General features: G+C 44.5%; 1 protein-coding gene across 1 annotated transcript in view; it reads left to right on the forward strand.

Moving 5' to 3' along the window:
• The window catches only part of LOC139350144 (disintegrin and metalloproteinase domain-containing protein 12), a 71,503-nt gene that overhangs the window by 2,666 nt on the left and 41,555 nt on the right, over nucleotides 1–27,282 (forward strand). Inside the window, exons 2-3 of the mRNA XM_070991284.1 lie at nucleotides 7,882–8,003; nucleotides 10,197–10,270. Of these exons, the coding sequence (XP_070847385.1) occupies nucleotides 7,882–8,003; nucleotides 10,197–10,270 (196 nt within the window). The remainder of the gene's footprint in view (nucleotides 1–7,881; nucleotides 8,004–10,196; nucleotides 10,271–27,282) is intronic.

Below are 27,282 nucleotides of genomic sequence, written 5' to 3' on the forward strand. Positions count from 1 at the left end.
TTTGTGAATGATTTCCTCCGATGGTTGACACACTGGGTGTCAGGCAGTATTTACTAGCCAGCTGTACCGCTTCAGCCAACATGACTCTCTCCGCCTCGAGCGCTGCATGCAGCTTGCGTGCTGCACGCTCAGACAAATGAAAGTTGAGCTGAGAATGTATTTTTGGACCGTAGTAAACCATTCCTTTAGCAAACAGTGTCCTCCCCCAGAGAGACATTATCACCATGATGTGACCCATCTCAAGTCAGAGCCGTTTAGTATCTTTTCAGTATGAATGGATTCGGATCTTCCAGATGAGTTGTTCAGGATAGTGAAGACCCAGGAGGCTGGTAAGAAGAGTTGGCCGATCTGTGCCTGTGCATTAAGACAGATTGATCAACCAGTTGCTGTTCCGCAGTGGGGATATTTATGTAGGAAGGGGAAAATAGCTGGACTGTGGTCATGTGGCCTGACCCTACATGTGTTGTATTAATTTCTTCGTTGCTGCTTTGGACTCGTTTGACCCCCCCTCTTCCCTCCCTCCCAACAAAAGTTTAACACATGAGCTGAAACCTGATGCTGGCTCTGGACTTTCTCATTGGACTTTCACACCCAAACGGGTCAGAGTTGAGCTCAGCGCAGCGCCCCCCGAGCGTCTTCTCTCTCGTCTGGTCCGAGGGACGACATGGCTCGGATGTCTCTTGTCATTGTCGAATGCATCTGGGTTAGTTCAAGTTCCAGCCCGTCAGCGTTTCACAGAAATATCACTGACAGTTTATAAGCCTGTTCTGGTCTTTTCGTGTGTTTTGTTTTGCAGTACTTTCATGTGCAAATAAATAATTCTGCATGCTGACTGACTGGAATGGCTTATGAGGATACTGAATGGAGCTGAGCCATTGCTAATGTTATTAGTTCCACCCGGGGATGTGGTTTCACCTGTGCTTTCTCTGCTGTGACAAGTCAAAATGTCCAACAAGTCCAACATTCACTCTACTTTTAGCCCAAGTTTGGTCTCCACCAACTCCTGAGAAACATATGTCCACTCAATTTATGTTTGACTTTAGTTAGCGAGCTGGCTCATGAGCTCCAGTTTAGCTGATTGCTAACTCTTTGATTTAGTGCTGAGCTGTATCAGACATCGTTTGCTGAAATGATTTCTTGGCCACTTGGGGGCAGCAGACCAAGATGTTAGTGCAACGTTTACAGTTGTCGGAGGTGTCAACAATCATTTGAAATCGTGTTTCCAGCCACCAGATTAATGTTAGTCCAACATTCACTCTCCTTTCACATTGTCTGTTATTTTATTGATTTTGTTTGCAACTTGAAAATCAGATGAGCATCTACCTTCTTATAATCCTGCCAGAGCTGCGGATAGGAATCATGAACAGGAATCAGTTGGAATTCCAGATCAATATACTGTACTGCACTGTCGTCATTGTCTTCCACTGAGGTTTGAAACACAGACTTTTACGTCTTAGCTGCAGATAATCTATCTTCCAGCCTGGCACACAGCATCCGGCTTGATTTCACCTCCTTAGGAAAAAGTTGTGCTGTGGTTCCTAATAGGCAGATGCATTAACAGGAACAAGACAGGTCACCTCCTACCTGGGTGAATTTCTAATAAATTTGGCCCTAAAAGGATTCTGCCAGTTGCTTTGTTGAGTTGTATTCCACAGGCGGACCTGTGATGTATTTTTAAGTGCAGCAGAGCAAGCAGGACATCAAATGGCTTCGTACAGATGAAAGTTAGAAGCAGAACCCTGACCAATGTGAGATTGTTCAAAGTTTGGGTCGTCTGTTTTCGGGTTTTTAAGCACCCAGAGAAAATAGCAGCTCTTGATTTATAATATCGAGAACTCAAGCTGATGTCTTGAAATTGCTTGCTTTTTCAGAGCAGCAGTCCAAAAAAAAAACGTTCAATTTACGATGAGATAAAGGTTGTTAAGAACTCAAAAGGTGTCATGGGGAAAAAAAACTCAAACTAATTCATAAGCACAGATTGGAGAGCACGAATCACTGATATGAGAAGATGAACTAATACATTGAGTGACTTTTTTCTTCTCTGTGACGCCTCCCAAAACCACCAAAACTAATGTTTTGCATTTTTGCTTCATGAATGAAACAAAAGGAACTGAAATATCAACACTATTGTCATCTAATTTTGCTTTTTCATTAATCAAGTAATTCTTTTTTCAGTGTAATCATACGCCGATATCCGTCTTTGTTTTAATCTTTGACCTTTTCGAGTCTTTTTTTTGTGCTTTGCATGTTACTTCCCTGACAGAGAGGAGGTCCGTGATGCCGTAAATGATCATAAGAATCATATTAACAAGCCTTCGCACAGCTCTGCTCCAGAAGCTCTCTGACTCTGACCTTTGATGCCAAGGCACACAGGCTCCACGCCAGGCACCCTTGCTGCAGGGGGGCGAGCATAATGGTCTCACCCGCCGCAGGCGTAGCAGCGCCGCTTCTCGGACAGCATTAACCTCCTGCTGAGCCGACGGGAATTTTTGCTGCAGGACCATCTATTTCCCATAGAGTAATTATGTGCTGACATCAGGGTAGTGTGACAGTAAATGAGTTCGGTATGGAAGGTGGGGGTAGAAAGACAGAGACAGGAAGACAACAGAGCTATTGACCAGAAGAGGGAGCCCAGTGTTAAACAGCTTGATTATGACCCTAAAAATGCTCTAAAAAAATCATCCGCCCATAAATCCAACCATTAACAACCCTCACTGCTGTGACTTTTGACACGCTGCTACCTTATTAGAGTTGATTTAAGGAGAGCCTCTTTCCAGTTTGTGCGAATTTCTAATACCATGATGTCACCCACAGGTTTCTATGCTTCCTCGTGCGACCCCCAGGGTGTTGTCATAATGTCCCCCAAATGGGTCAAATGTTTACTGTGGAGTCGAGCCAAGATTACCAGGCACTTTTCACCTTTGCTCTGCATTCCCACTGAAGCCTGCGCTGTGGCTCGAGGAGCCAGGTGAAGGTTCGTCCATTAGGTGGCCAACAGAACAAGTCCTCAGTATGGTGCTGTTCTCTGTTTTAGGCCTTCAAGTAATACAAGAGATTAATCTGGGTATTTTTAAGTCATTAAAATGTCAATAAAATGGCGATACAAGCCCATCACACGTTCCCAGAGCCCTAGGTGGCATCCTGAAATTGCTTTTTTCAACAGTCCCAAGAATATTCTTTTTACAATTATGTTCACAAAGATCTTTGGCATTTTCTCTTAATGAAAGACAGAAAATGCTGATGATTAATCCGCCATGAATCCACTAATAAATGACTTTATAAATTTAAATGGAATATATTTGGTTTTGGATGGTTGAACATAACAAGCAATTTGAAGACGTCTTGGAACTTAAGAAGGGCAATTTTCACTGTTTTTTTTTGACATTTCATAGAGCAAAGGATTCTTGGAATTAATCAAAAGAATCGATAGAACAGTCAATAATGAAAATAATGATGAGTCACAGGCCTGGAGAAGATAATGAGGGAGAGAAAGAGATAAGGGAAGGCAGCAGAGTTCACTGCTTTTGTCCCCAAGGTCATTTATGAAAGACTCTTCTTGATGGGTTGTCCTCCCAATGTATCATTCATCATTCTGTTCCCAATCACTATTCTGTTTGAATTAGCATAATTTGCCCACTGATTGGGGATAAATTGAATTCGTGATTTGCCTGTCGATCACCCATTATTAAATGAACAATAGCCATAAACATTAACCAAGTTTCCCCCACGGCCTAATGACAGAACCAACTTTTGGCTCAGAAACTTTGCTGGATCATGTCCCCAATCCAGTCACCGCTCTGATTAAAGACATCCACTTAATCCGGCTAAAAACAGCCTTTGATACATGCTCGGGATGCAGAAAAAGTCATCATTTTATGAGATTTGCTTTATCAAGAACACACTTCCATATGGAACCAGGAAAAAAGCTGTATGTTCCATTTTTTTTAACCTTTCTTTGTCTTTTGTCTGTCATAGTTCTGCTCGAAACAGACCAAATTAAACTCATCACTCTGCCCTAATTTATTCCACATGCTCTTATTTCAAGCCCATTTCCTTCTAGAGGTTTGTGTAACTAAACAGTGTCCACCCGTGTCAAACAATGCTGGAAACATCTCCAGCGTGTCCCCTCCGCACTTGTTTTTGTACCATTCAAGGGATTTTGCATATCAAAGAGTCTCATTCAAGCTGCCAAAGGCATTGTTTTTCATTTCCAATCTGACATATTTTCAAGATCGAGAGAGAATTGCTGTCAGCGTGACTTTGCAGTGTGTCCTTGTGCACTTTTCCTGCACCAGCCATCAGGCAAGGGTGACTGTGATGAGGAGGGGTCTTTATTGATTTTGTGCACATACGTATGTGGAGCCTCTATCCCATCTCAGTGGGGACCTGTGCACATGTGGGGGGGGGGCACGGCCTCATCAAGCGTGCAGATGAAAAGAACAGCATGCCATTTGTGTTGGGAAAGCGAAGATTGTTATGAATACATTATTTCATGGTTTCCTGTCAAGGAGTGAATTGCTGGTTTCGAGAAAGCAGGCTCTGGGGTTTAATAAAGCTCTACAGTTGTTGGTTTGTTTTGGTGGAACAGAGTGAGGAGGAAAGAGAAGGCCGTTGTGAAAGGGCAGCCTTGAGATCTGCAAAGAGCCGAGGAAGGTCATCTGTTCTGTGGGACCAGCAGCTCATCGGCTGTGGAGAATGCATTACGCTTGACGGGCTGAAAAAAACAGGGAGCGATTCACTATGAAACACCATCAGGAAGTGTAAACTGACCCAGTGAGTGCTGACACTTAAAACAGGCCAAAAGTTGATGCAAAAGTGAATGATATCTGTAAAATTCCTCAAATAAAAGAGAAGAAATCACTCTTGATTCTTGACTGATCGGCTCATAGCCAACAGACGTATGCAACCAGTGGTGACAGGCGGCAGAAGGCTTTGTTTACGGGGTCACAAACCAAAAGGGCAACAATCGACCAAGACCGCAGGCTCATAGCCTTTTGTCTTGAGACCCTTTACAGTCAAGCGATGTCCACCCCCTCATCAGAAGCTGCATGCTGTGAGCTGAGAGGAGTTCAGCAACGCAGTTTTTAGTCCTAGAGAGGTTAAACGCTCCAATAGCTCACAAGAAAAAAGCAAAGACTTGAGAAAAACTGTTTTTTCTTCTTCTCTTTCATCTTGTTTGTCATCTGACAATGAAACATTTCAACCAAATTCAGCCCGGTTAAGATGACCTGCAAATCATGTAATCCATGCTAAGTGAGGGTATGCTGCACCGCTGTTAAGCTACAAGCAGCCGATCATGTATTACAGTGTGTAAAACAGCCAAACAATGGCTGTACATACAGAGTACATAATAGAGTAAGTTATTTCTTCTTAACAACGCTGCTTGGGAAAGCCAGTTTCTTACTTTATTCAGTCACAGGTCCGTATCACATTTCCGTCACCCACACGCGAACAAACACACACCGTCACATTTGCACATACACAGACACACAATCCTCCAACCTTGCATTGACTTTATTGAGGCAATATAAATGGGACAAACTCTCCTTGTGTACACTGGAGCGTAAAGGGAGCTGATCATGGCCAGAACTCCACTTTATTAAGACCTCTGTTTACACTCTCCTTTATTGAACGTATAAATAAGCCTTTGGGTTCTGGTGCCACTTTTACCGCTCCCTTAATGCTTCTGGTGGCTCTTATAACATTTGAGCTAACAAAAGCCACTTACACACTCCGCACACCACGGCCCCGTCGCGCTCCAACTTTACCAAATGTCTCTCCCAAGCATGTGGAAACAAAATGACCCTGCAGACTATTTCCACTAATATAATGCCATTTATAAGCGGGTATTAAACCTCATAGCACACCACATTAACAAAATGGTTATTCACTCGCGGACTTTGAAGTCAGGGAACCAAACGCTGCATGGTTGTGAACCTCGTCTTGAAAGTTGATGTGGAGCATGCCACAGAACAGCCGATGGCCGTTCCATTAGTGTGTGCAGCATGTGTGTGTGTGTGTGTGTGTGTTAGCCTCAGAAAATGGGCTAACCACAATGTGGACTTGACCTTTGTCTGTCAAACTCTGTTTTTTTTCCCCCTCATGTTTATCCATTCGTACTTTTCACTGAGGTTGTCATGCGTTCCCTTACTCAGCATGCCCACCTCCCCCAGACGGTGTGGTTTTCCACGAGTAATGAGGGTAGGATGCTTCTCCCGCTGTTGTGTGTGTGATGCCGTCCCGTCCTTGCCGGAGCCTGCTTCTCATCATCGGGCTGGAGCTGGATGAGGACTGCTGAGCTGGTCACCTCTGGCTCTCCGCTATCAGCTGCAGCGGCTCTGTGATGAACTCCAGAGTGGTGGTTTCCTCAGAGGAGAACCAGAACAAAGCTCAGCTGGGGAGCACTGTGCCTGACCTGCTTTATTAATGCTGGATAATAAGCAGACTCAGCAATTTAGCTGGGTGAGTCATGCGTAGAGATGCAGAGGGGACGTGAACCTCGAAGGAAGAGCCTTGAGTCTGCTGGCAACAATAATCTGTGATGAGTGTGTTTCCCCTTGAGTGTGTTTTGTGTTTATATGTGTTTGAAATGCGATTGAGAATTGAAATGTAACAAAGTCTCAAAACACACATAAATTATACCCAGACCACACGCATAATTTATCACAAGTCCACTGACATCATCCTCAGACTAAATCTGTTTCCCTGCTGTTTGGAGACGCTCAATGGAGCGTCAGTGGAAGAAAACAAAAAACAAGCAAACATTTGATTTAGGATGTTTGCACTGAAACAAATGGTTCTAACAACCCCCGCTGTTTTAGTAAGAGACCCAAGCTCCGAAACAGCTTCCCCGCTGCGGGGAGCTGATTACTGCAGGAACCCTGTTAGCAATGTCCTCCAGTGGCTCACGATTGCATTGTGACTCTGTGTGTGCTATTTAGAGCGACTGCGGCTTCTGTCTCAGTTAAAAGTGGTAGGTTTGCTCGGTATAGTGACAGTTTTTCTGCCACTTCAACTCCTGCCGGCACGCTTGGGGACGTCAGTATTGGATTTGGGGACGGATATATTCTTAAATGACTGGCAACGCAGCCGAGCTCCTAGAATCGTGGCCATTCGGGGGCCTCGGTTAACACCCTGTCAGAACAGAGAGAGAGGAGATAAAAGCATGCTGGGAACAATGCCCCAAAGCTACGTCTAATCCGTGCACTGCATCCTGGACACTAGCCCTGTGTTTGGAGTTATCGCAGCAGCAGCAGCAGCAGCAGCAGCTCCTCTTCGCTCCAAACTCTCCGTTCCTGAAGAACTGTGGAGATTTATGCAGCTTGAGTGGCAGAGGGGGTGGTTACGGTTTCACCACAGGCTAACGGTTCTCATTGCTTGATGTCTGAGAGTGTTGATTACTGCTGTTGTCTTCATGTCTTAATGGCAGAGGAGATGGGCTCCACTCTACTGACAGTCTATTAAAAGGAGGTGAACATGTGTTCAGGAAGGGCGAGGATGTATTGGAGACGGCGTTCTGTCAGCATGGATAATCGTTAGTTTCGAGAAACAAAAACCATTGAGGGAGCATTAGTTTTGTGCTGCGACACAGAAAAGCCATCAAACACAAATACTATGATTTTGTTTAATTGACACTTTTTATTACAAGGCAGCTGTGCTGTCAGGTTGGGTCCTGATGTTAATGAACACCGGGGCCCGGCCTTTAAATAGCGGGGAGGAATTCATTTTCAGTGCTGTTTGTTGAAAATCTGCTCAGAAAATGTTCCCATTGTTTGTGTCCACAGAAACGGACATGATCTGATTTCACAGATGCAGAGAGAACTTAATAAAGGGGGAACACTTTGAAGTTTTCTCACATGGTATTTATATTTTCTCTTGCAGGGAATCTTTTGAGCACGACTGTTCACCACAGACCGACGGCAAAGCAGAAACACTACGGGACGACAGTACCTCTTCAGCTTGTTGGACAAGACTGGAGACCAATCAGCCAGCTCAGATCCCAGGTGAACAATGGCAGTTCTTCTTGTCTCTTAAATGTCCATTTGTCTGTCCAACTCTGGTCCAGATATCTTGAATCTCATGACGTTTGGTTTTCATATTCATGGTCCCCTGCAGATGACTCCTAAAGGTTCCATCTACATGCGGCGTCCCAATCAGAGTCACAGTTTCCACTTCGACATAATGAATTATCAAAATCTGTATGGGTGATTTAACTGCTCCCCAGAGGATGAAAACTTCTCATCTCCACGTATGCAACACGTTTTTTGTTCCGTCCTCTTCAGGGCTGCAAACCGAGTTTCTGAAGCAGAGCGTGTTGCCTTCCTAATTTTGCTCATATTTAGCTGATTTGTCACTTTTCCTTGATATTTATGCTCGTAAATGCTTCTATTTATGCAGCTAAATGTTTTCCTTTTTTAGATATTTAAATTGCTTTTATTGTTGCTCTCTGATTAAACACAGGTTTTTTTTGTGGGCAGCCTGCGGGGGTTTGATTTTTCCAATAAAATCAAGTTTTACTCTTGAAGCAGTCGCACAAACATTCAAAAAGAGATTGAATCTTCCTGAAATTAAATGCAAGACTGGACTCAAAGTTAACACTGTGTTGTTAATTTAAAGCAGAACTATGCTTCATCAAGTGGCTCCAAAGCAACAGATTCTCAGTGTATGCAAAGTAAGCTGATAATTAGATGACTTTCTCATTTTTCAGGCTCCAGTCTTGAAAGGCTGTTCTCATATTCCCCATTCAACACAGCCTTAAATTAACATTGCTCGTGGATTTAATGAATAATATTAGTTTAACTGTTATTTAGCTTTAATGCAAATCTAAGTGACAATTAAAATGCCTGATGCATCTCAGTCTTAATGAAATGAATCCTGCTCACACGTCAGATCCAAGGGTCAGCTAAGGACCGCGTCCCGTCCGGCAGAGGTAGCAGTCATCACCTCTTTGTGTGCAGTTCAGTGCATTTCGAGCGCAGACAGCTGTACAATATCTGCATCTCAGACAGGAAGAAAACACTGCAAATCCCACTGGAGCATTAATGAAATGTTTGAAATCTGGGATCCTTGGCTCTGCTTGGTGTTATAATCCCAGACAGAAAAACAAAATGCAGGGCTGCCAGGCAGACTTAAAAACACAGCTTGTGTTTGCAGGTTGCGTTATTGAGTCAATTCATTTGTGAATTAATTTGTTCTGGCTAAACCAAACAGACAAGATGCCACAAGGTTTCTTTGGGATGTTATTACCCAAAAAAACAAAACAAAACCGCAGATCATAGAATACGCACAAGAAAGGTGAAAGTCTGTGCTAATTTGAATATGTTACTCCCTTAATAAGGAGCCCAAACATGCAGCCTGCTGTCTATATTTTCCCTGAAGTTGTAAATAGCAGTTGTCATAAACATTATGCAGTGTGAGGGAGGTCAAAGCGTGCGTATAGAAAGCTGTCCGAACCGAAAAAAGCTGGAGGTTTCATCCCACATGGCTTGTGCAATGATACTGCCTAAAACCTTAAGTGTTCTGCTTCCATATCCTCTTATGATCCACTAAACATTCTTCTCCACAGGGGGTGATGGATGACTTAACCCAGAGCAGGGCTCCTTCCCACAGCTGACCCAGATTGAACTGTGTGAAATGTGTTTGTGTGCGGCTGCCCGGCGATATGGCGAACGTGGAGAGGAGAGAGTTCATGCGTTGACGTGTGTGCGCGCCCATGCAGCCGTGTTCGCGGCGCGGCGGGCCCGACAGGAGTGATGTACGACTCGGTGCCACTTCATCTGACTCTAACGGAGACACACGGTCCCTCTCAGTGTTGTAACTCAGGGGTGCGAAGACTCGCGGCTTTCCGCAGGATTAATGTCAAATGGAATAGAAACATAAAGCTAATCCTCGCAGCCCTTGTTCTGAGATACAAAGTCGCTTCGCAAGGATTGCCGACTGCTCTCATCTATTGAAAACATGTTTTCTCACAGCGCTGGGTGGCTCGCGCACAGCTTCATCGGGGTTGTAACTGAGGTTTTTTGAAATTTTACTGCCGCACAGAGCGCCGACCCCTTTCATTTTCTTACATTTAAACCATGCGAATGAACTGCAACACATGAGCAGCAACCGCAGCCATCTTTCCTCAATCAAAATGCTGTCTGCCTGACTCCAGAACCAATCTTTCTCATCCCCTCTCCTATCTGCTGTCTCATCAGAGTCACCCTGCATCGCTGAAGCTCCTGATTGAAGCGGAAGGTGAACAGCTGCTCTTGGCTCTGGAGAAAAACGAGTAAGTGTTCCCTCCATTCATACTTGGCCTGAGCTCGGAACTGAGTGCTTTCTGGAGTACAAAAGGGTGACATATGCACTGCCCAGGGGCTACAGCTGGGCCTGTAGCCAAGCCGTGTGTCACACATAACAGCCAGGGAAGGGGAAGCAGGAAGTGTTTCTCTTTGGCACGGCGGCGGGCACGGCGGCGGGCACGGCGGCGGGCACGGCGGCGCTCATCACGCTTTAGTCCGCGCTGAAACAAAGACTTGAAAGACAGAAATTCCTGAATGCATCAGCCAGACATTTATGCAAACCGACGTCTTCCTCCTTGTTCTCCGTGTATCTTTTCATTTGATCCTTTGGCGTAACACAGGGGAGACGGGGGCTTTGTTTGAACACAGCACACACTCCTCACTGTGTATATTAAGATACCGTCAACGCAGTGTCAGCCAGGGGACCGGCGAGGAGGGGGAGCATCATTTGAAAGAGATCAGGGTATCAGAATGGGTACAGTTTGATGGAACTCGGGATCTATTCAGAGACATATTTGTCACCTTTGCATTTTTACTCCAGCGCTGTCTGAATGTGGCCTCGGTCTCAGAGTCGAGCGTGTTGCCAAGAAGAATGGGACGTGATTGATGGAGCAATATGTTTTCCATCCAGCGCCGCTGCTACACATGAGCAACCAGGAACAAGCAGAGTTGTCTGTGTGATAGAGAGAAAAAGGCAGAGGGGAGCCCGGCGAGTGAAAGAGAGGTTTCTATGTCAGAGTCAACTGTGAATCTCTCTTGTTTTCCAGACTTAATATATGTAAATTCCACCTGCAGACTGGAGGACAAAGCTTTCAACACCGGCGACCGCAATTTTATGGCTTACCTACTTTGAAAATATTTTGATGGGAAATCACACTCAGTCTTACTGTTGAATAACATTCCTGCTTTGCACAGGTGGGGATTTTGCAAAGCTGACTTGCAGATTGTCAAATTTTCGCCGGCTCCATTTATAGCAGGGAATTACATTCCGGTACAGTAAAAACATTTCTTTTCAAAATGGGAACTAAACTTTTCCCCTGCGATGAGCTGCAGTGGAAAAACAACATTCCCATGCACGATCCTCATCCAGCATGGCTGTCATCGTTGTCCTATAGCATTAGATGTAAAATCCACAGTTGAGCTCAAAACCCCGGGCCAAGAGGAACAAACAGAGAAAGGAAAGGTGCAATCTAGATCTTTCTAATAAGCCTGAGCGTGATGGAAAGACTTTACTTAAACAAACCTCCAAGCATTCCAAATACCAATCTGTCAGAAATCAGTCTCAGCACTTGCAGCCAGTCTGGAGAACGAGGTTTAATTACTGGCAGGGGTTGAATTTTCATCATCTGTGGATTCTCACACACTTCTTCAGTCAAAATACTGCAAGAAAAAAAAATCCGAATGGAAGCTCCTTCATGCCACGCGTGTTTGACGAGACGTGGATGTGAAGGGGGGATGTGCGCTGTCGAGGGAGTTCGCCCGGCGGATCGGCGCACCGGAGCCAGAACTGAACCTGCTGTGCTGACATGAAGCGAGGGCTCTTGTCTGAGGTTGCTGGCAGACCGGCTGCGCGCCGCTGATGAAATCCAGTTGTTCAAACACAGCCGGCATCAGCGCAGGAGGAATTAATGTGGGCCAGAGTGAAATGATTCGAATTAAGCCCCCGGATTTTATTTCTGTTTTCTCAGGTCTTTGTTAATAAACACCGCTGGCAGCAAAACACGAGCGAGGTGCGCTGCACAGCTGAACGCGACGCCGTCTGTCGTCCTGAGAGGCGAACGTGCTCAGCGTGTGACCTCACACCAACCCCGCAGCGTAATGGAGAGCAGTGGAGGTCGCATAGGAAGGCTGGGCTACATGAAGCTGTTATCTCAAACTGCTTGAAATGATTAGTTTTTTTGTTTCTGTTTTGTAGAGAGGAAGAAGTCGTCCTTACTACCTCTGCCAAGGAGGTTATGTTTTCAGTTCAGTCTGTTCGTCTGTCAGCAGGATTACAGAAAAACTACTGGCCTGATTTTCATGAAACTTCGTGGAAGGGCGTAGCATGAGCCAAGGAAGAATCCATTAAATATTGGAGAAAATCCCAATCATGGCGCAGATACTTCAGATATTTCTCACTTTCATTAACATTGCGAGAACCGGTACAATTTTAAGAAAGCTTTTTTATCAAAATAAGGTGTGGCTCTGGAAGCACACACACATCATGCAGCTAATTACACTCTTTCTCACATCCGAATGTGAAATAGTTTTGGAAACGACAGATACAGAGGTTGCGCTTGCAGATTTGCGTATTATAGAAGAGTGGACTGTTGGCCTTGACGGACGTCTGTGCTTTCCAAGTGCCCTCCTACTTTAAATAATGTATTAAATGGCTGAACTAAAAGCCAAAAACAATAGAAAACAGCCCAGGTGACAATTTAAAACACGTCTCTGTTCTATGTTTGGCTCGCTGACTCACTTAATGTAAGTTTTAAAGCTTTGACATTTGCAGATCTTATGTTTAACCTTCAGCCTGATCCCTGTCGTAACCGTCTCGGCTCGGTGAACCAAACTTTGTCTCCAAGCAACTCTTAGGGAGCGAAAATCATCTTTAATAAAGTACACACCGAACAAAAAGTTTAACGCCAGACAACCTGTGGAGGTTTCATTTTCACCCATTTCAATGTATGAAAGTTAGATTCTAAGATCTGAGCAGCAAATATCAGTCAACATCTGTCACATACCGTCAGTCCTTTTATGGTGAATTAGTGAAGTTAACACACAAATACTGCTAAAAGAGGTCCTGAACTATTGACTTCTTCTATTTTTTGTCTCCTCATTATGTTTGTGTAGATTAATCAGAATCCTCTGTGGCATCGTCTCAGTGACGTCTAAAAATAATCCAAGTGTAACATTGGCATCGCCAGTATTAGCAATCAGCATCTGAGAAGACGTATGCTCTTCCGGATGTCCACTTGTAATTCATCACTCTGTCTTGCTCTGATGTGAGCTTTGCAGTGTCACTGTGGCTGACATTTGGAAAGCTTGCAGCACGAGGAAAACGACTCTCGATAGTACAAAGCTGGTGTGTTTGTGAGGCAGCGTGGCGAGCTCTTTCTTGTCTGCTTCTGCGGAAGAAGGAGACACAGGCGTCGGATATTCCTGCAACATCCGCGGACACGCTTTGAAAGCACCCTGTTGTCTGGATGGAAAGGGCGCACGCTGCCTGGAGCAACATGTCAGACGTGCAGACTGGCGCTCTGCATTATGGTTCAAAAGATGGCTGCCTGAAAGATCAAGGCCCTCCCCCTTGTGGAAATGCTGCCATTTTATGCTCCCATGTGTACGGATGGGATTTTATTGATGTCAGTGCCATCGGTTCTGCTTATCAGTATGAGTTTTCAGCGATTCCCTTATTGATTCTTGATCCGTTTTAGTTGTGCTGGTTGTAGCCTGAGAGCTAGCTGCAGCAACAGTCTGTCTGTCGTCATCTAAAATGAATGAAATGAGTTTTTGGTGACGGACACGCCGCTCGGTTTCGAAGCAGGAGGTCGGATACATACATGGTATTCCTGGGATTTAAGCCCATGTTGCCTGTGTTTCCAGCCTGACTTGAAATTAGCATTTTACAGACATTTGTCTTCACGAAATGAAGCGCTGCAATTCCTAACTGTCGGAAAAACCTGCCGCGATCTATAAAGACTTGATAAGCTCGGAACCATGAAGGACATATTCGTTCTTATCATCATCGCCATCATCATCAGTCAGGGCCATTATGGGAAACAGTCAACAAATTACCCACAAGAGAAGAGCACGTTTCTGTAGACAGTGTCGGTTTTAGCCACCAGTGTTTCTGTAAGCTGTGTATTTATGGTCTGTAGCTACTCCAGCTCTCTCTGGCTAGTTGAAGAAGCATTTATAGAGAAAAACCAATGGTGAATAAAGCCCTGCAGTGCATGCTGATATTTCCACACTTCTTTAATGAATGGTTTGATTCCAGTGTTCAATGCCAAACGCATAAATATTACAGCTCTGTGTCAGGAGATGCTGTCAAGGATTACAGATCAAAATGAAGCCAGGTCTAAGTGCTGTATTTTCTCTGACCGATGAAGCACAGGTGGCTCTGAAAACATCCTCCAAATGAAGTCCAGCTGGTTGCAAATTTAACTTCAATTCAGCATCAGTTCATTTGCTTAATGCAAAATGAGCATCCAGCAGGTGATTATCAAACCTCAGACTTTAAAAAAAGACTCAAACTGTACATAATGTAGCGACATGTTGTCAGATTTACCACAAAGAAAATATTCATGAGATCAATCCAGTCACTGTCAGAAGCTGCACTGAGCCTGACCCCTGCTGGCATCTCTTCTCCTCGGATCAGTTCAGTCAGCAGATGACTGAAGCTTCTCGTGGCCTTTGCTTTGTGAAAGAGCACCTTTGTTCCTTTATCACATTTCAAGGTAAGACTCTGAAACCATTTGCTCCCATTGAGCGAGCCGGTGTGGGTGTGGGTGAATGAGAAACATTGTAAAGCCTTTTGTCTCGCTCAGGTAGAAAAGGCCTGCATGTATTCATCCATTTACCATTTCATGTAGGTGTATTCACGTCTTTTCAGCGTTTATCCAGTTACTTGCCTCCGATGGGGGAGAGAAACCCTGAAACTTGTGCACATCTAGATCAGCGGGGACGGTTACGGATGGAGCTTTGACCACTGAGTATGGAACCTGCTCTGGCCAAGCTGTTCTGGCAACTCTTGCTGCTTTGTGGCTTTGAATGTGAGTCCTCCAGGCATATCAAGAAGAGTCCCAGGCGGATCAGGCAGCATGCTCTTCATCCGTCTCTCTCTTTCTAATGGACTGCAGGATCACTGAGAGGAGGCCTGGGGCTCATCAGCTGGGGGGAGGATGTTCTCGGTTGCCTGCACTCAGGGTTTGTCCCTGCTCATCGTGTTGTTTGGCCTTAAGCGTAAGGGGTCTGGAGGGACGGCTATCCGTCTTTTGGCGTCTTTTATGCTGCAAGACAAACAGACACAAAGGAGCACACACAGATGTGCATGCACACACTTTAATCTGGCCTTTTCCCTGGACAGAGGGCAGGCAGAGGATATGTTTCCTGAGTGAAAGGCCCGGCTGTAAACTTCTTGTATCTCTCTGGTGTTTGGAAGAACAATAAAATTCAGCCTGGACAGGATCCAGACACAATTTGTCCGAGTTTGCGTGTTGGATTTTAGGGATGTTATTTGACTCCGTATCTCAGGCGAGACTGCTGCTGGCCAGTGACCTGTTGCTTCTCTCGAATAAGACGTCCTCGTGTCTCAGTGAAAACATGGACAGGAAGCAGCCTCTCTTGGGGAACTGAACAAGCAGAGGGCTATAGACGCCGCACAAATAACCAACCCTTTCTGGAAAGAAAGACGTCTCTGTGACCTTCTTTGTGGAGTTAATTGTCCTCGGCTGCTGAGCCACACACGGATTGTTTAAGGAGCGTCAACCCAATGACACCCAAGTGCATTAAAATCCTTCCTCTTGACATCAAGCCAGGAGTAAGACGAGGAGTGTATCAAATCCTACCTCAGGTCATTAACTCAGAAATAAAACACGGTGACAACGCCCTTTTTTCCTCCTCTTTAACCTTCTTCCTTAAAGGTGAATATTTGTATTGATTGACATGATGCTTGACCAGAATCACATTTAATGGGAAGGCTGTTTGTTGATTAGTATTTATTTAGAGTTCACATGACGTGTTCTATACCAATATGACAATAAAAATACTTCTCTGATGAGCGGGATGGATAAAAATAAAAAAGTTTCCTCTTGTTTAGATCCCATTAGATGCTTTGTTCCCGTAGTTATGTGCCAGGTCAGCATCCTTGAATCTCCTCCTTGTAGAACTGGAGTAAGAGTAGGTGGACAAAGAAGAGGACAGCATGAGCAAGGAGGGAGGACGGGAAGGAAGGGGAGGGTTTGAAGATAAAACTGGTGATTTCAATTCTCCATCCACGAAAGCATTTAAGCTTGAGATACTGTACGCGCTCTTTCCGCTTTGCTCCCTGCAATCACTGTGGAGATTACGTCTAATTAGAGCCTTGGTCCTGATAATCTTATCTGAAGCCAGCTGGTCACGTCTGTATCCTGTCAGTGCGGTATCACCTTGTTATCTGACATATTAGCCAAGCCTTAAGATAGAGACACGTGGACGTAGGCGAGGTATGAATATTATAGTCAAAGTAAATGTGGAGATGGCACAGTCCACGTGCATGTTCAACACATCCTCATACCTAAATGCCTGCCAGTGACTCCCCAAGATGACGTAGATCACCGCTGGACAGTCCTTCGTCACACCAGACCCTCGTTGGTGCGTGGTGAAATGGTGACAGTTTATTTAATGTTAGGGACGATCATCAGAATTTAAAATAAGTTAACGCTGACTCTCAGTTTCACACGGGACATGAGCAGCGGCCTCCTGGGTCTTTGTATAAGCCGCCCATCCTCCTCCGCCACGTGCGACCTTACTTGCTCTTTATACGTCGCCTGACTTCTGCCTTTGCTTCCATCATAATTACTACGGCCACTAGGAGCTGCAGCCTAACAATAAACATAATAATCTGCTTGCACAGTCGACCCATGTGATTGTTTCTCTGCTGAGGTCGGACCGGGACTCTTATGGCAGTGCTCGTTTATTCTCTCTCTTCTGCAGACAAACACAAACTTTCTTTCATCAGCAAAATTCAAACACACACATACGGCATGTTCTAAAATTCAGAAGCACAAAACCTTATTTCCAAGAGCAGGATGCACTGAGGTTAACTCTAGCCTTTGTACCTTTCTTGTTCCCCTCGCGGCTGCAAGGCCATGATATACTGTGATTCATTAGTTTCAAAGACAAGCCATGGAAATGGGCTCGTCTCTGTCCAGAGCCAGCGCCTTTTAACTGCTTCCTTCAAAAGAGAATTTTTTGGAAGGAGCTTCAATCTTTTGAATTACCTTCTCAGAAGCTCCAATTATTTTCAAGCTTAGAGCAGTAATTAATAAGGTGGATTCGCTACTCCATGTTCCTAATTAATTAGGAGGCACCCAGTAACACTGGAAAGCTCTTAGAACGCCTTGTTTCTTATTTTAGGATGAAGAAGAGCGAGACGCGCATGTGCTGGTGACCTTTAAAGTTCTGTTTTGTGTGTGTTTGTATGAATGCCTTTTTATTAGTCTAGCTTCCATCCCGAGCCTTCAAGCTTACTTCAGTCCAAAAACAACCTGTCAGTTTCTCTCTGTCTCTAGCCTGCTGGACCCCTCATTTGTCCAATTTCAGCTGAGACTAAACTGTAGATAACATCTAAATGAGTACATTAATTTAATCTTAATTCTTGTGTTAAAATTGAAGTAGCATTTTGTGATGTGAGAGGCCTTTTGTCAGGGTGTCGTCACTTTATCTAGTTTGTCATTTCATTGAAATCCCATAGGAAAACTGAAAACGTCTCACCGCAATCCTCCATTTCTTCACTCAGAGTTTTCCCTACAGACATTATTTTATGACATAAAAACACTCTGCCTTGAATAATAATTTGTCTACTGTAATTTTTTGGGTCATTAAAAATCTCGACAGTGCATCTAATTTTTCTGACATTTAAAATCCAGAATCCATGAATATGCAATCATGCTCATTTCAAAGGTTGAACTGCTGGACATGAGGTCTCCTGCGTCACTGAAAAGTCAGCTCTTAGTGCGCCGTATGTGCACCGGACCAATGATTGGCCTCCAAGCAAAATCCTGTTGGTCCGTACAGGAACAGTGCACGTACGGTTACAGTCTGTGTACGTGACTTTAGTCAGATTTAAGGTGAGCCCAGAGAAACTTTCCCTCCTCAGCAGATGATTATGAAAACAGTGCAAAACGCTGCACGTCCATCATTCTGCACGGCGAAGATCAAACATACAAGTTAAGCCACAATAAGCAAAACGCATTTTTAATCGAATGGGTACTTTCAGCACAAAACTGATGAAATGAAGACTGAGTGGCCTGTTTTAAAAAAGACCTTTTGTGCAGTGATGGGGTCTTCCCCTCATCATTCTGAGCCTTTTTCCAGACGGACCACAGGGGTCTCAGGACTCCAGCTGGTAGATCTATTCCTCAGCCTCCCTCCCTTCACAACAAAGTACACAGCCACCTGAAACCTACTGTCAGCAGCAGTTTCTCTCTCAGGAACGAGCCATCGCTCATGACTTAGCTTCACCGGAGAGAGGATCCAGCAGATAAAGTCGCCCTGTTTTTAAGCAATACAGGCTGTTTTTCAGGATGGGTCTAACAGTGTAATGTGCATGCTTTTAAAGTGAAAATAAGGTTTAAAATGTGGGGATACATTTCATCATTTGTCTGTTTGATCATGCTTTCAATTTGTGCAACTGGGGTTTTGGGGGTTTGCATAGACAGCTGACAAACTCTCGTCTTTAACCATCAGGCTGCGACCGAGCTGTCAGAGGCCATAGGAGCTGAGATTTAACGCTCCGGATTAAATAAGCAAGTCAACTGTTTTTGTGTCGAGACATGACAGCAAACAAAGAGACAGGCAGACAGCCCGCACCCCGTTGTTTTTCATCTTTTGTATGAGTCATCTTTTCTTGCATTATTATGAACCCAGCGTGCAAGATGCTGGTGTTAAAACCACAATTCAAAGGCTGAACAATAACCCGTTTTATTTTACCTGTAAATGCCAGTCTGTCGGTGTAAAAACAGGCGCCCGTGCGTCCTTTAAGGTAAGATTGCATTAGGAGTTATGAACAGAGGGGATCTTGGAGGTAGACTAGGCCATGTGTTTCATTTTCAAACTGTTATGTGACTTCTTTCGAACATTTAATAGAGCACGATGTAAGGTTTTATCCGCGAGAACATTTATTGCAAGGCTTTTCAACATATTCCAGAAGGTTGATAAAATGAAAGCACATATTGTTAGTGTTTCTCTCCATCCTTCTTGCGAATGTGTTTTTAAAAAAATCCTTGAATATGAGCATGACCTCATGTTTTATCCATGTCGTCTTGGCTCCACCAAAGCTCGATCAGGCGCAGAAGCACTGTGGCATTACTGAAGTGCATAAAAACTGAAGGGAACTGTGCTGGAAGGACATTTTTGAATATGAATGCAGAATGCTTGAATACATTCCCAAAACAGCAATATTGCAGGTGTGGCAATTATGTGAAGACTGGCTATCTGCAGACAAAATGTGCCTTTTTAATCGTAAAATTTTCATACTACAAAACACATGTAGTGCGTGTTTGCGTTAGCTTTTGAAATTAAAAAGACAAATCAATGAAGCACTGTAATTTCAGTGACAACAATAACCAAAACTTGGAGACTGGGAGCCTGTAAACATGCTGTCTTCCACTGTCTTCCCAGAGTGCCTGCAATAATGTCATAGTTGTCTGCATGGGAGAAATAAGCAATAAGCGGAATGAAATAACCGCACCTCCAGGGGCTCATGTGTTGCTGAAACGCAGCTATGAAAGCAGAGCATGTCTTTATATGTTTGAGTTCTGTGTCCACAAGGAATAACGTGATTTTTACTCGGTAAACAGAAGCAGGAGTGTAGGACAGAATCATTTGAGTGGGAATTGGCTGACAATGTGGTTTTGTTTAGAGGTTCTTGAGGATTTTGGAGTACAAAAGTTAGTTTTAGCATGAGTTAGCCAAGGCCCTCTGTCCTCATCTTCGTTTTGTGCTCTCTTCCCATCAGACTGTCTGCCTTTCTGTCTCTGGCTCACGATCTCTCCCTTTCACCTATTTAAGCAAACGTCCTCCATCAATTTGACTGAAATCTCATTTTCTCAAGGCTCTGGGGTGCCAAAGGGAATAAACAAAAGCAGCCAAAGTTTTTGACCTCTGTGGCTGCTGACCATAAAGATAATCAGTCCAGACTCACAGTCCTGGCTTCCATCCTCCCTCTGACAGACAGACAAATAGATTTGCTGGGGTTACAGTGTGAGTTAATGTCAGCGGGGAGGGAACGCTCGCTCTGCTTCATCCTGTTCTCTGCGTTCTCACAGTCCACTGACCTTCCTGTGACCAGCACTCCTTGCTTGTAGGGTCACTGACTGAGCGAAGAAGCCACGCGTGGTCATCAGTCAGACGGTCAGACTTGGACTGAAGGAAGCCTGTCTCTTTCAGACACCCCCCCTCTTCTGTTGCCCAACACATGCTCATGCAGAGTGGTGTCCTTGTGAAAAATGAATGCTGGATGAAAAGCGAAAACAGCATCCGCTCCAGTTGACTAGCACAGCAAAAAAAAGCTCCAGCAGCAGTTTCCCCTTCTCGCCCTGAAAGGTAGCATCTCTGCTGATGAACTTCTCCATTTTTTTTCCTGTTGTGTTCCTGCTTTTGACTTATTTAAAACTTCAAATCCGCTCCTCCCTGTGTAGGAGTTGGAGTTCAGATGCCTCTTTCATCGCTAAATTCAGCTTAGTGATAAAAGGAAATGGTGCAGAGAAAGTCAGGGACCTGGAGCGCTGAGCCTTCCCCCGTCTCCCGGTCATGCAGAAAGCAGATGCTTTTGGTTTCCCATCCCACTCATCATTAAGGTTATGCGGCGTCTGAGGCCCGGCGGTGCTGAGAGATGGACACACAGGGAGTAGACGGAGGCAGGGGAGGGATATGTGATGACTGGACTGGAGGTGTTTTTGCTTTGTCAGATGAAGTGTGAAGGCAGTCCTCCTCTTCTGTCTACCTGCCTTCATGTTTCTCCCTCCTTATTTTCTTGCCGTCAGCAACTTCTAATAACTCCCTGTTGGGGTTTGGGACACGGCAGGGTCTCCTTCGGTTGGCCCCCGTACTCCTCCTCACTCACTCTCACCTAATCCCTCCAGCACTGGGGACAGGAGTGAGCTGCCAACAACAATAGGAGCTGCCAGGGTTTGATAAAGAGGCTGTGGACTGCTTCGGGGTGCAGGGACCCCGTGGAATCGAGGGCCCGGGTCCACGACACAGTTGCCTTAAAGTCATCAACAGAGTTTCCAAGTGAAAAGGTCAGGAGCAGGTTGTAAATTCACCGAGGTTCAAGCAGGAAACTGCATTTGTTGACACGTGAGCTGAGAGAAAATCTATAGGTTGTCCTTCTGGAAAAACAACAAGGCATATATTTAGTTGGAAGGGGCTGATCCAGTAGTCTGGTGCAGGAGCATAACCATGAGGAGACGGAGGGCAGGTTTTCTGCAAATTTGGGGGTTTTTGCGACACCGAGTTAAAGGGATTGTCCCACATTTACAGTTCACTTTCTTGACATGAGTTAGATGAAAAGACACCACTTGTATCTCAGTTCAGCATGAAGTCGGAGCAACCAGCCGAGACTCACTGCACCCGCCGACAATTAATCCCCACTTAATCCTCTAAAATCACAAATTGCCATTTTTACACTTCGGTTTTTGATTAAACAAACAAGATACAACGTGTCAATTAGTGATCTTTAGTTTAGTTGTTGCTACCTTCGGGCAGAGCCTCGCTAGCTGTTTCCTTGTTACCAGACTTTATGCTAAATTAAGATAACCAGCTGCTGGCTCCAGCTCCATATTGCACATACAGATATGAGAGTGGTATGGATCTTCTCCTCCAACCCTCAGCAAGAAGCCAAAAAAGCTTATTACCCAAAGTATTGAACTGTTCCTTTAGCATTTTACAATTACATTTACGATTAAGTTTCTCAGAGTGGTGTATTTAATTAGCTGATTCCAGTTTTTTAGAATCAATATATGCAAATTAGCCGATAAATGTGTGGTGAGTGTGGAGAGGGCTTTGAAACATGCATTCAGACTTACATGGTGGAAAAAATTCACACGAAATTAATACAACCAAGATTCCAAAAACGTGCTCAGTTGAATAGAAATTAAACAGTATATTTAATATTTTAATATTTCATTGATTTTTATAAATATCTGCTTATTCTGAATCTGATGCAGCAACATGTTTCAAACAAGTTGGGACAGGAGCAACTAAAGACTGGGAAAGTTGTGGAACGCTCCAAAAACACCTGTTTGGCACAATCCACAGGTAACAGTGTCCTGATTGGGTATGAGAGGGGCATCCTGGAAAGGCTCCGTCGTTCATGAACGAGGATGGAGCGAGGTTCACCTCTTTGTGAACACATGATCGTATGAAGGGTGTTACTACATGAGCTCAGAGACACTTCATAAAACTGTTGTCGGTAAACACAGTTTGTCTGAAATGATTTAATTCTGTTTTTATTTCAGCTTTCGCAGCCTCCCCTCTACATTTCTGTGTCAGGTCAAATTGTTCTGCAGGGGTTTGGGGGCGTTGTGCATGACATCAGATTTCGACAGTTTTGCTATGATTGATGATTGATTTTGTTCAAAATGCTGATGAAAACTAATAAATAGATGTATTGGGAGAGAAATCGACCACACACACCTCTCTGAGCGAGCCCCAGCTGTGTGCTCCATCTGCACACTCTGATGTATGATATGATTTGTTTACAAACAATCTCTTAGAGAAAACCAATAATGCTCCACTCCCAGGGTGCATCAGCTGAACAACAGGAGCTATATTCCTTGCAGGGATCAATGGACCACGGATGATCGATGAGCTAGTCGTGCGTTATTGGAAAATCAATCACCGACTGCAGCAACAGGGTGAGATGATGTCGAGAGCTGATTTAAAGAGGCATGTAACAGAATCTTTTGCCACTGTAGATGTCGGTTTTAATGAAAGCTGGGTTATGAGTCCTCTGGCGTTCAGAGACGTATTGTACAGCCTAATAAACTGGATGTTTATCCCTTGTGTTTGTACAGATCACTCCTGTTGCAAATGTATGAGGATTCTGGCCTTGCACATGAAGCTGTTTTTGTTCAGCCCAGCCGTCATCGTGTAGCTTTCTTCTCCTGTCACCTGATAGAGCACAGGTTCAGGATGCAGAACCAGACCCACCTTAAACATCAAAATGAGTAGTACAAAGAGAGAGGACATCTTCCTCACTGACACAATCAGAGGGGTGAAAGACATGAAGGGAGGAAGAGTAAATTTGCATTCAGTCCTTAATTGTTTGATTTCCCTGGGGGGGGTGGAAGACGGGGAAGAAGGGCAGGGGGGGGAAAAAAGAGGCATAACTAGACAGATTTAATTAATTGAAATGCTGTTTTTTCTGTATGTGCGTTTACCTTCTGAGGAGAATGATAGGCTTGATTGTTTGACGTTCCCAAGTTGCTCATTAGTTCAAGCACGAGGTTTCTATGAATATAGATGCATAAGCTTTGGGCCTTGGGCCAGTTCTTTGCAAACCATTTGAATTAATGGGAAAGCTCAAAGCTGTTGTATTAGCATGACCCGTCCTGAAAATGACTTTGCATTCGCCCCTCCTCGGTACCTCCTCCCGTTCTCAGCCTTAACCCACATAATGATCTAAAAAAAACAAACAAACAAAGCAAAATTTTAAAAAAAAGAAATGAAGAGATGACGTGATTCAATTAATTGTTCTGAGGCTGCACGTACAGCGTGTTGTTTCTACTTGCAATGTGTCCACAGAGAGGAATATGAATTAAATCAAGTCAGTTTCCATCTGCAAGCTTTCAGTATTTCCTGATTTTGCTACAGGCTAGAAGACATGAATGTCAAAATCTCCATCCCAATAAATGTTTGTGGTGCGCACGATGTTGTAAAGAAAGACAAGGCAGCAGATGCAAATCAGCATCTCTTTCCAGAAACTGTGTCCTCATCGCTCCCAGATGGTGCAGGGACTATTTCTTTTGATCCTAAGTGTTTAACGTAAAATTGTTCACTGTAATTTGGGTTAACCAGGCCCTTAAAGTTTTGTTTCAGAGTTTGCAAAATCCTTCAGGAAAGCATTACAGTTCTATAATGCCCTGTTGATTTTCAATGCCGGATGTACTGAGGGTTGAATAAGTAGTTTAGAGTGTTGTGGCTTGCTGATAGCGCTGAAAGAAAAGAATGTGTTGCATGATCTATAAGCCTTGAGCCTCCTGTGTGTGGAGCGCAAACACTGTGCAGACAGCGCATGCGGCGATACCTGCATGTGTACAAGCACACGCATGTTCCCACGCATAAATCACGCCGAGCCACCGGCACATGCGGTGATTTCTGCACAGGGACACGCTCTCGCTCTTCCCATCTCTCCCACACCCCCACACTCAGACACACAGCCGGAGCTCGTACTGAGGGAGATGAAGAGGCAGAGCAGAGGCACGCTCTCTGCCACAGAGGAGCACAAGCCCCGGGGGCAGATAGGAGTAGAAAGCAGGATGAAGGATCTCCCCTCCAGTGATCCACAGCAACAAAGGCGATTTGAGAGAGTGCTGCTTTGGCACCCGGCATAATTAGTTTCAGATAACAATGTCACTGGCCCATGTCATGAAGAAAAAGAGAAAAAAAAATCCACCTGGGACGAACTGCCAAGTCTTTCCTGTTTTTGTTTTCCTACAATTTAAATGTAATTGTTGTCATTTGTTTAACTGCAAGCATAAGACAATTAAATAAGAGGAGTTTTTAAGTGAAACAGCCTCAGTTTAATACTGATGTCTCAATATGACCTACATAAGCAAATGAGACAGTCAGCGAGAGGACGAAATGATTTGGGGCAAGCAGACCGGGAGATGTTAGCCAGTTAAAAGGAAGCAGGAGGAGTATTTTATTTGACCTTTTATTAAAGGTCAAAAAAAACTAAAAGTCACAGTGAAGTCAAGAGCTGCAAAGGCCTCAGATCTCGTACAACGTAGTCTAGTAAGCTTCATGTCTTTCTGTAGCCAGTCCTTTACACACCGCGGTGAGTTTGACGTCGTTTCACCCTGCGTTAATCAAGACTGACTTACTCGAAGTGTTGTTTCAGATTGAAATTCGGACTTGTTTTTTACAACACTTTATGTCACTATATCGGTTCCAATGCGCGGAGGTGATGGTCATGGGAAATGCAGTCAACCATTCCTCTGGAACAAGACCGCTTTTGTCCACAGGGGCCGCTAAAATCAACACAAAACGGGCTTCATATTTCGCTTGCCCTGAAGTGGTGCACGGAGAGTTCACACTGTGCCGATCAGCTGCCTGTGATTAGTCGAATGTGGTTGCTTTTCCCTGACTCTTGAGGATTGTGAGCAGTAAAATAACTATTTATATATTGTGAGGAAAAAATAAGAGAGGCTTGCCCTGTTGTAAACCATGAGTGAGCGGGTGATGATTTACAGGGTGATGACTCACAGACAGTATTTGACGTGTGCACGCAGGCCTTTGGGTGACAGACACTGTGGTGTAAAACACAGGAGAGCCAGATGTGAATTGATGTTACTTGTTACATGTTGTTAAAGGTGCTTTTTCCGGTAGTTATCCTGTTCTTAGCTAGGCTTTTGTGACCCTTACACACGGCCATACGTTGCGATAAGCTGTCAAACCAGACAAGCAGTGAGAAGTTAAACAAGCACGGCTTTTTATTATTTCATCGAGTTTTCATTGCGCTTGTCAGACTGGAATGTTTGGACCATGTGTCACTCCACGCTGAACTGCGGTGCAGCAGGAGACAAAGTGCTGCCATAATACGGTGAGGCAGCAGCATGTGTGCTTCGTTTGACACGGGATGTGTTGAAGGACAGGAGAAAGGAAACAAGTCATCAAACCTAAATGACACGTTTGTCCGTGCCTTCCAGCAATGATCCATGTGACCATTCCAAAAGCAAATCACGAGCGTGTCCTGGTCTGCCCCAACCATGCTTAACTGAAACGGCTCGTACCTAAGAGCTTTAGAGGTGATGCAGCCGCTTCCACCTTTTCTGGCAATCATAAGAGCTCGTTTGAACCCATGACGAATGCTGTTGTTGGACAGACTTTGGATTTGTTTGTCTGATAATGATTCTTGCAGATGTGAGGTTGCTATCAGCACATCTCTGGTTCCTCTGTGGACTTCCTCTCTTTCCTTTCTTCTCTTTCTAAGCACTGATCGCACTCAACCTTTTTAGCTGCATAGCTGCAGTAGTGGACATGATCCAAACGTTCAGGATGGCTGACTTCTTACTGCCTATGAGATACAAGCCTATAGAAGGCACCAGATCTTTGGCTAAGTGGACCATCTGGGGTGTACTTTAAGAAGAAAGTAGAGACATTTGAGAAACTGTAAAAGATAATCTGTTTGTAAATACTAACAGACCTTCGTTTCTTGGTATCATCTGCATCATCATCTTTACACTTAATGAAAGATTAGTGTTGTATTTCTGTCCTAATTCCAGCGATCTGTTGGGGTGGTATTCATCATCACGTCTCTGTAATTGGGATCCTGTGGAGTCATCCATCACGCAGACATTACACACAGATGACACTTTATTGATTTCACGGGGCATGCCTGGCCTTAACCGCATCAATCTCCAGGTGACAGTCACTGCAATAACTGCGTGCCACTGCTACTAATGGCTATTCTGTTTGACCATCTCAGTGACCAGTTACCAGCCTGGGATGCCACACAGGTGTAAAGAATCATAATGAGGCTGTTATAATAAGTTGAAACTGGGATAAAGCTCGACCTGCTTTCTCTGTCAAATAAATCATTTTTGCACTTTTAACACAGTTGGAAAAAACAACTTCTTTGTGTGTTTGCTGCTGGACGGAGTGCTGGCCTTGGGTGCCACCGAGCTGCACGTCAGCTCGCTACCGAGCACGGCAGCTTATATAAATAAAGTCAAAACCATCTGCCTCGGCTCTTTTTCTTTCCCCCCTTCCTCCCTCTTCTTTGAGCCGAAATCATTGGCTGGCATGCTCTAACGGCTCTGTTCATGACATGCTTCATGAAGACTGGGAGTTGCATTGAGCTCAGGGTAAGCAGGGGGAATTCTGCTTCTCTGCTCTACTTGGCACTGGCCTGCAACACTGCCTGATGTCAGACAGATCACAGCCAGGAAGACTGGCCCTCATCCCTTGCTCCTGGAAAAAAAAAACGTTACTAACACTGAGACACATTTCTTTGGCTTGGGGGGGGTTGCTCTATTGAAGGTTTTCATGCACATGATCCCACTTTTTCCACATGAGGCTGGGCTCTTGC

The sequence above is a fragment of the Chaetodon trifascialis genome, chromosome 21, assembly GCF_039877785.1.
Source record: "Chaetodon trifascialis isolate fChaTrf1 chromosome 21, fChaTrf1.hap1, whole genome shotgun sequence".
Taxonomy (NCBI): Eukaryota; Metazoa; Chordata; class Actinopteri; order Chaetodontiformes; family Chaetodontidae; genus Chaetodon; species Chaetodon trifascialis.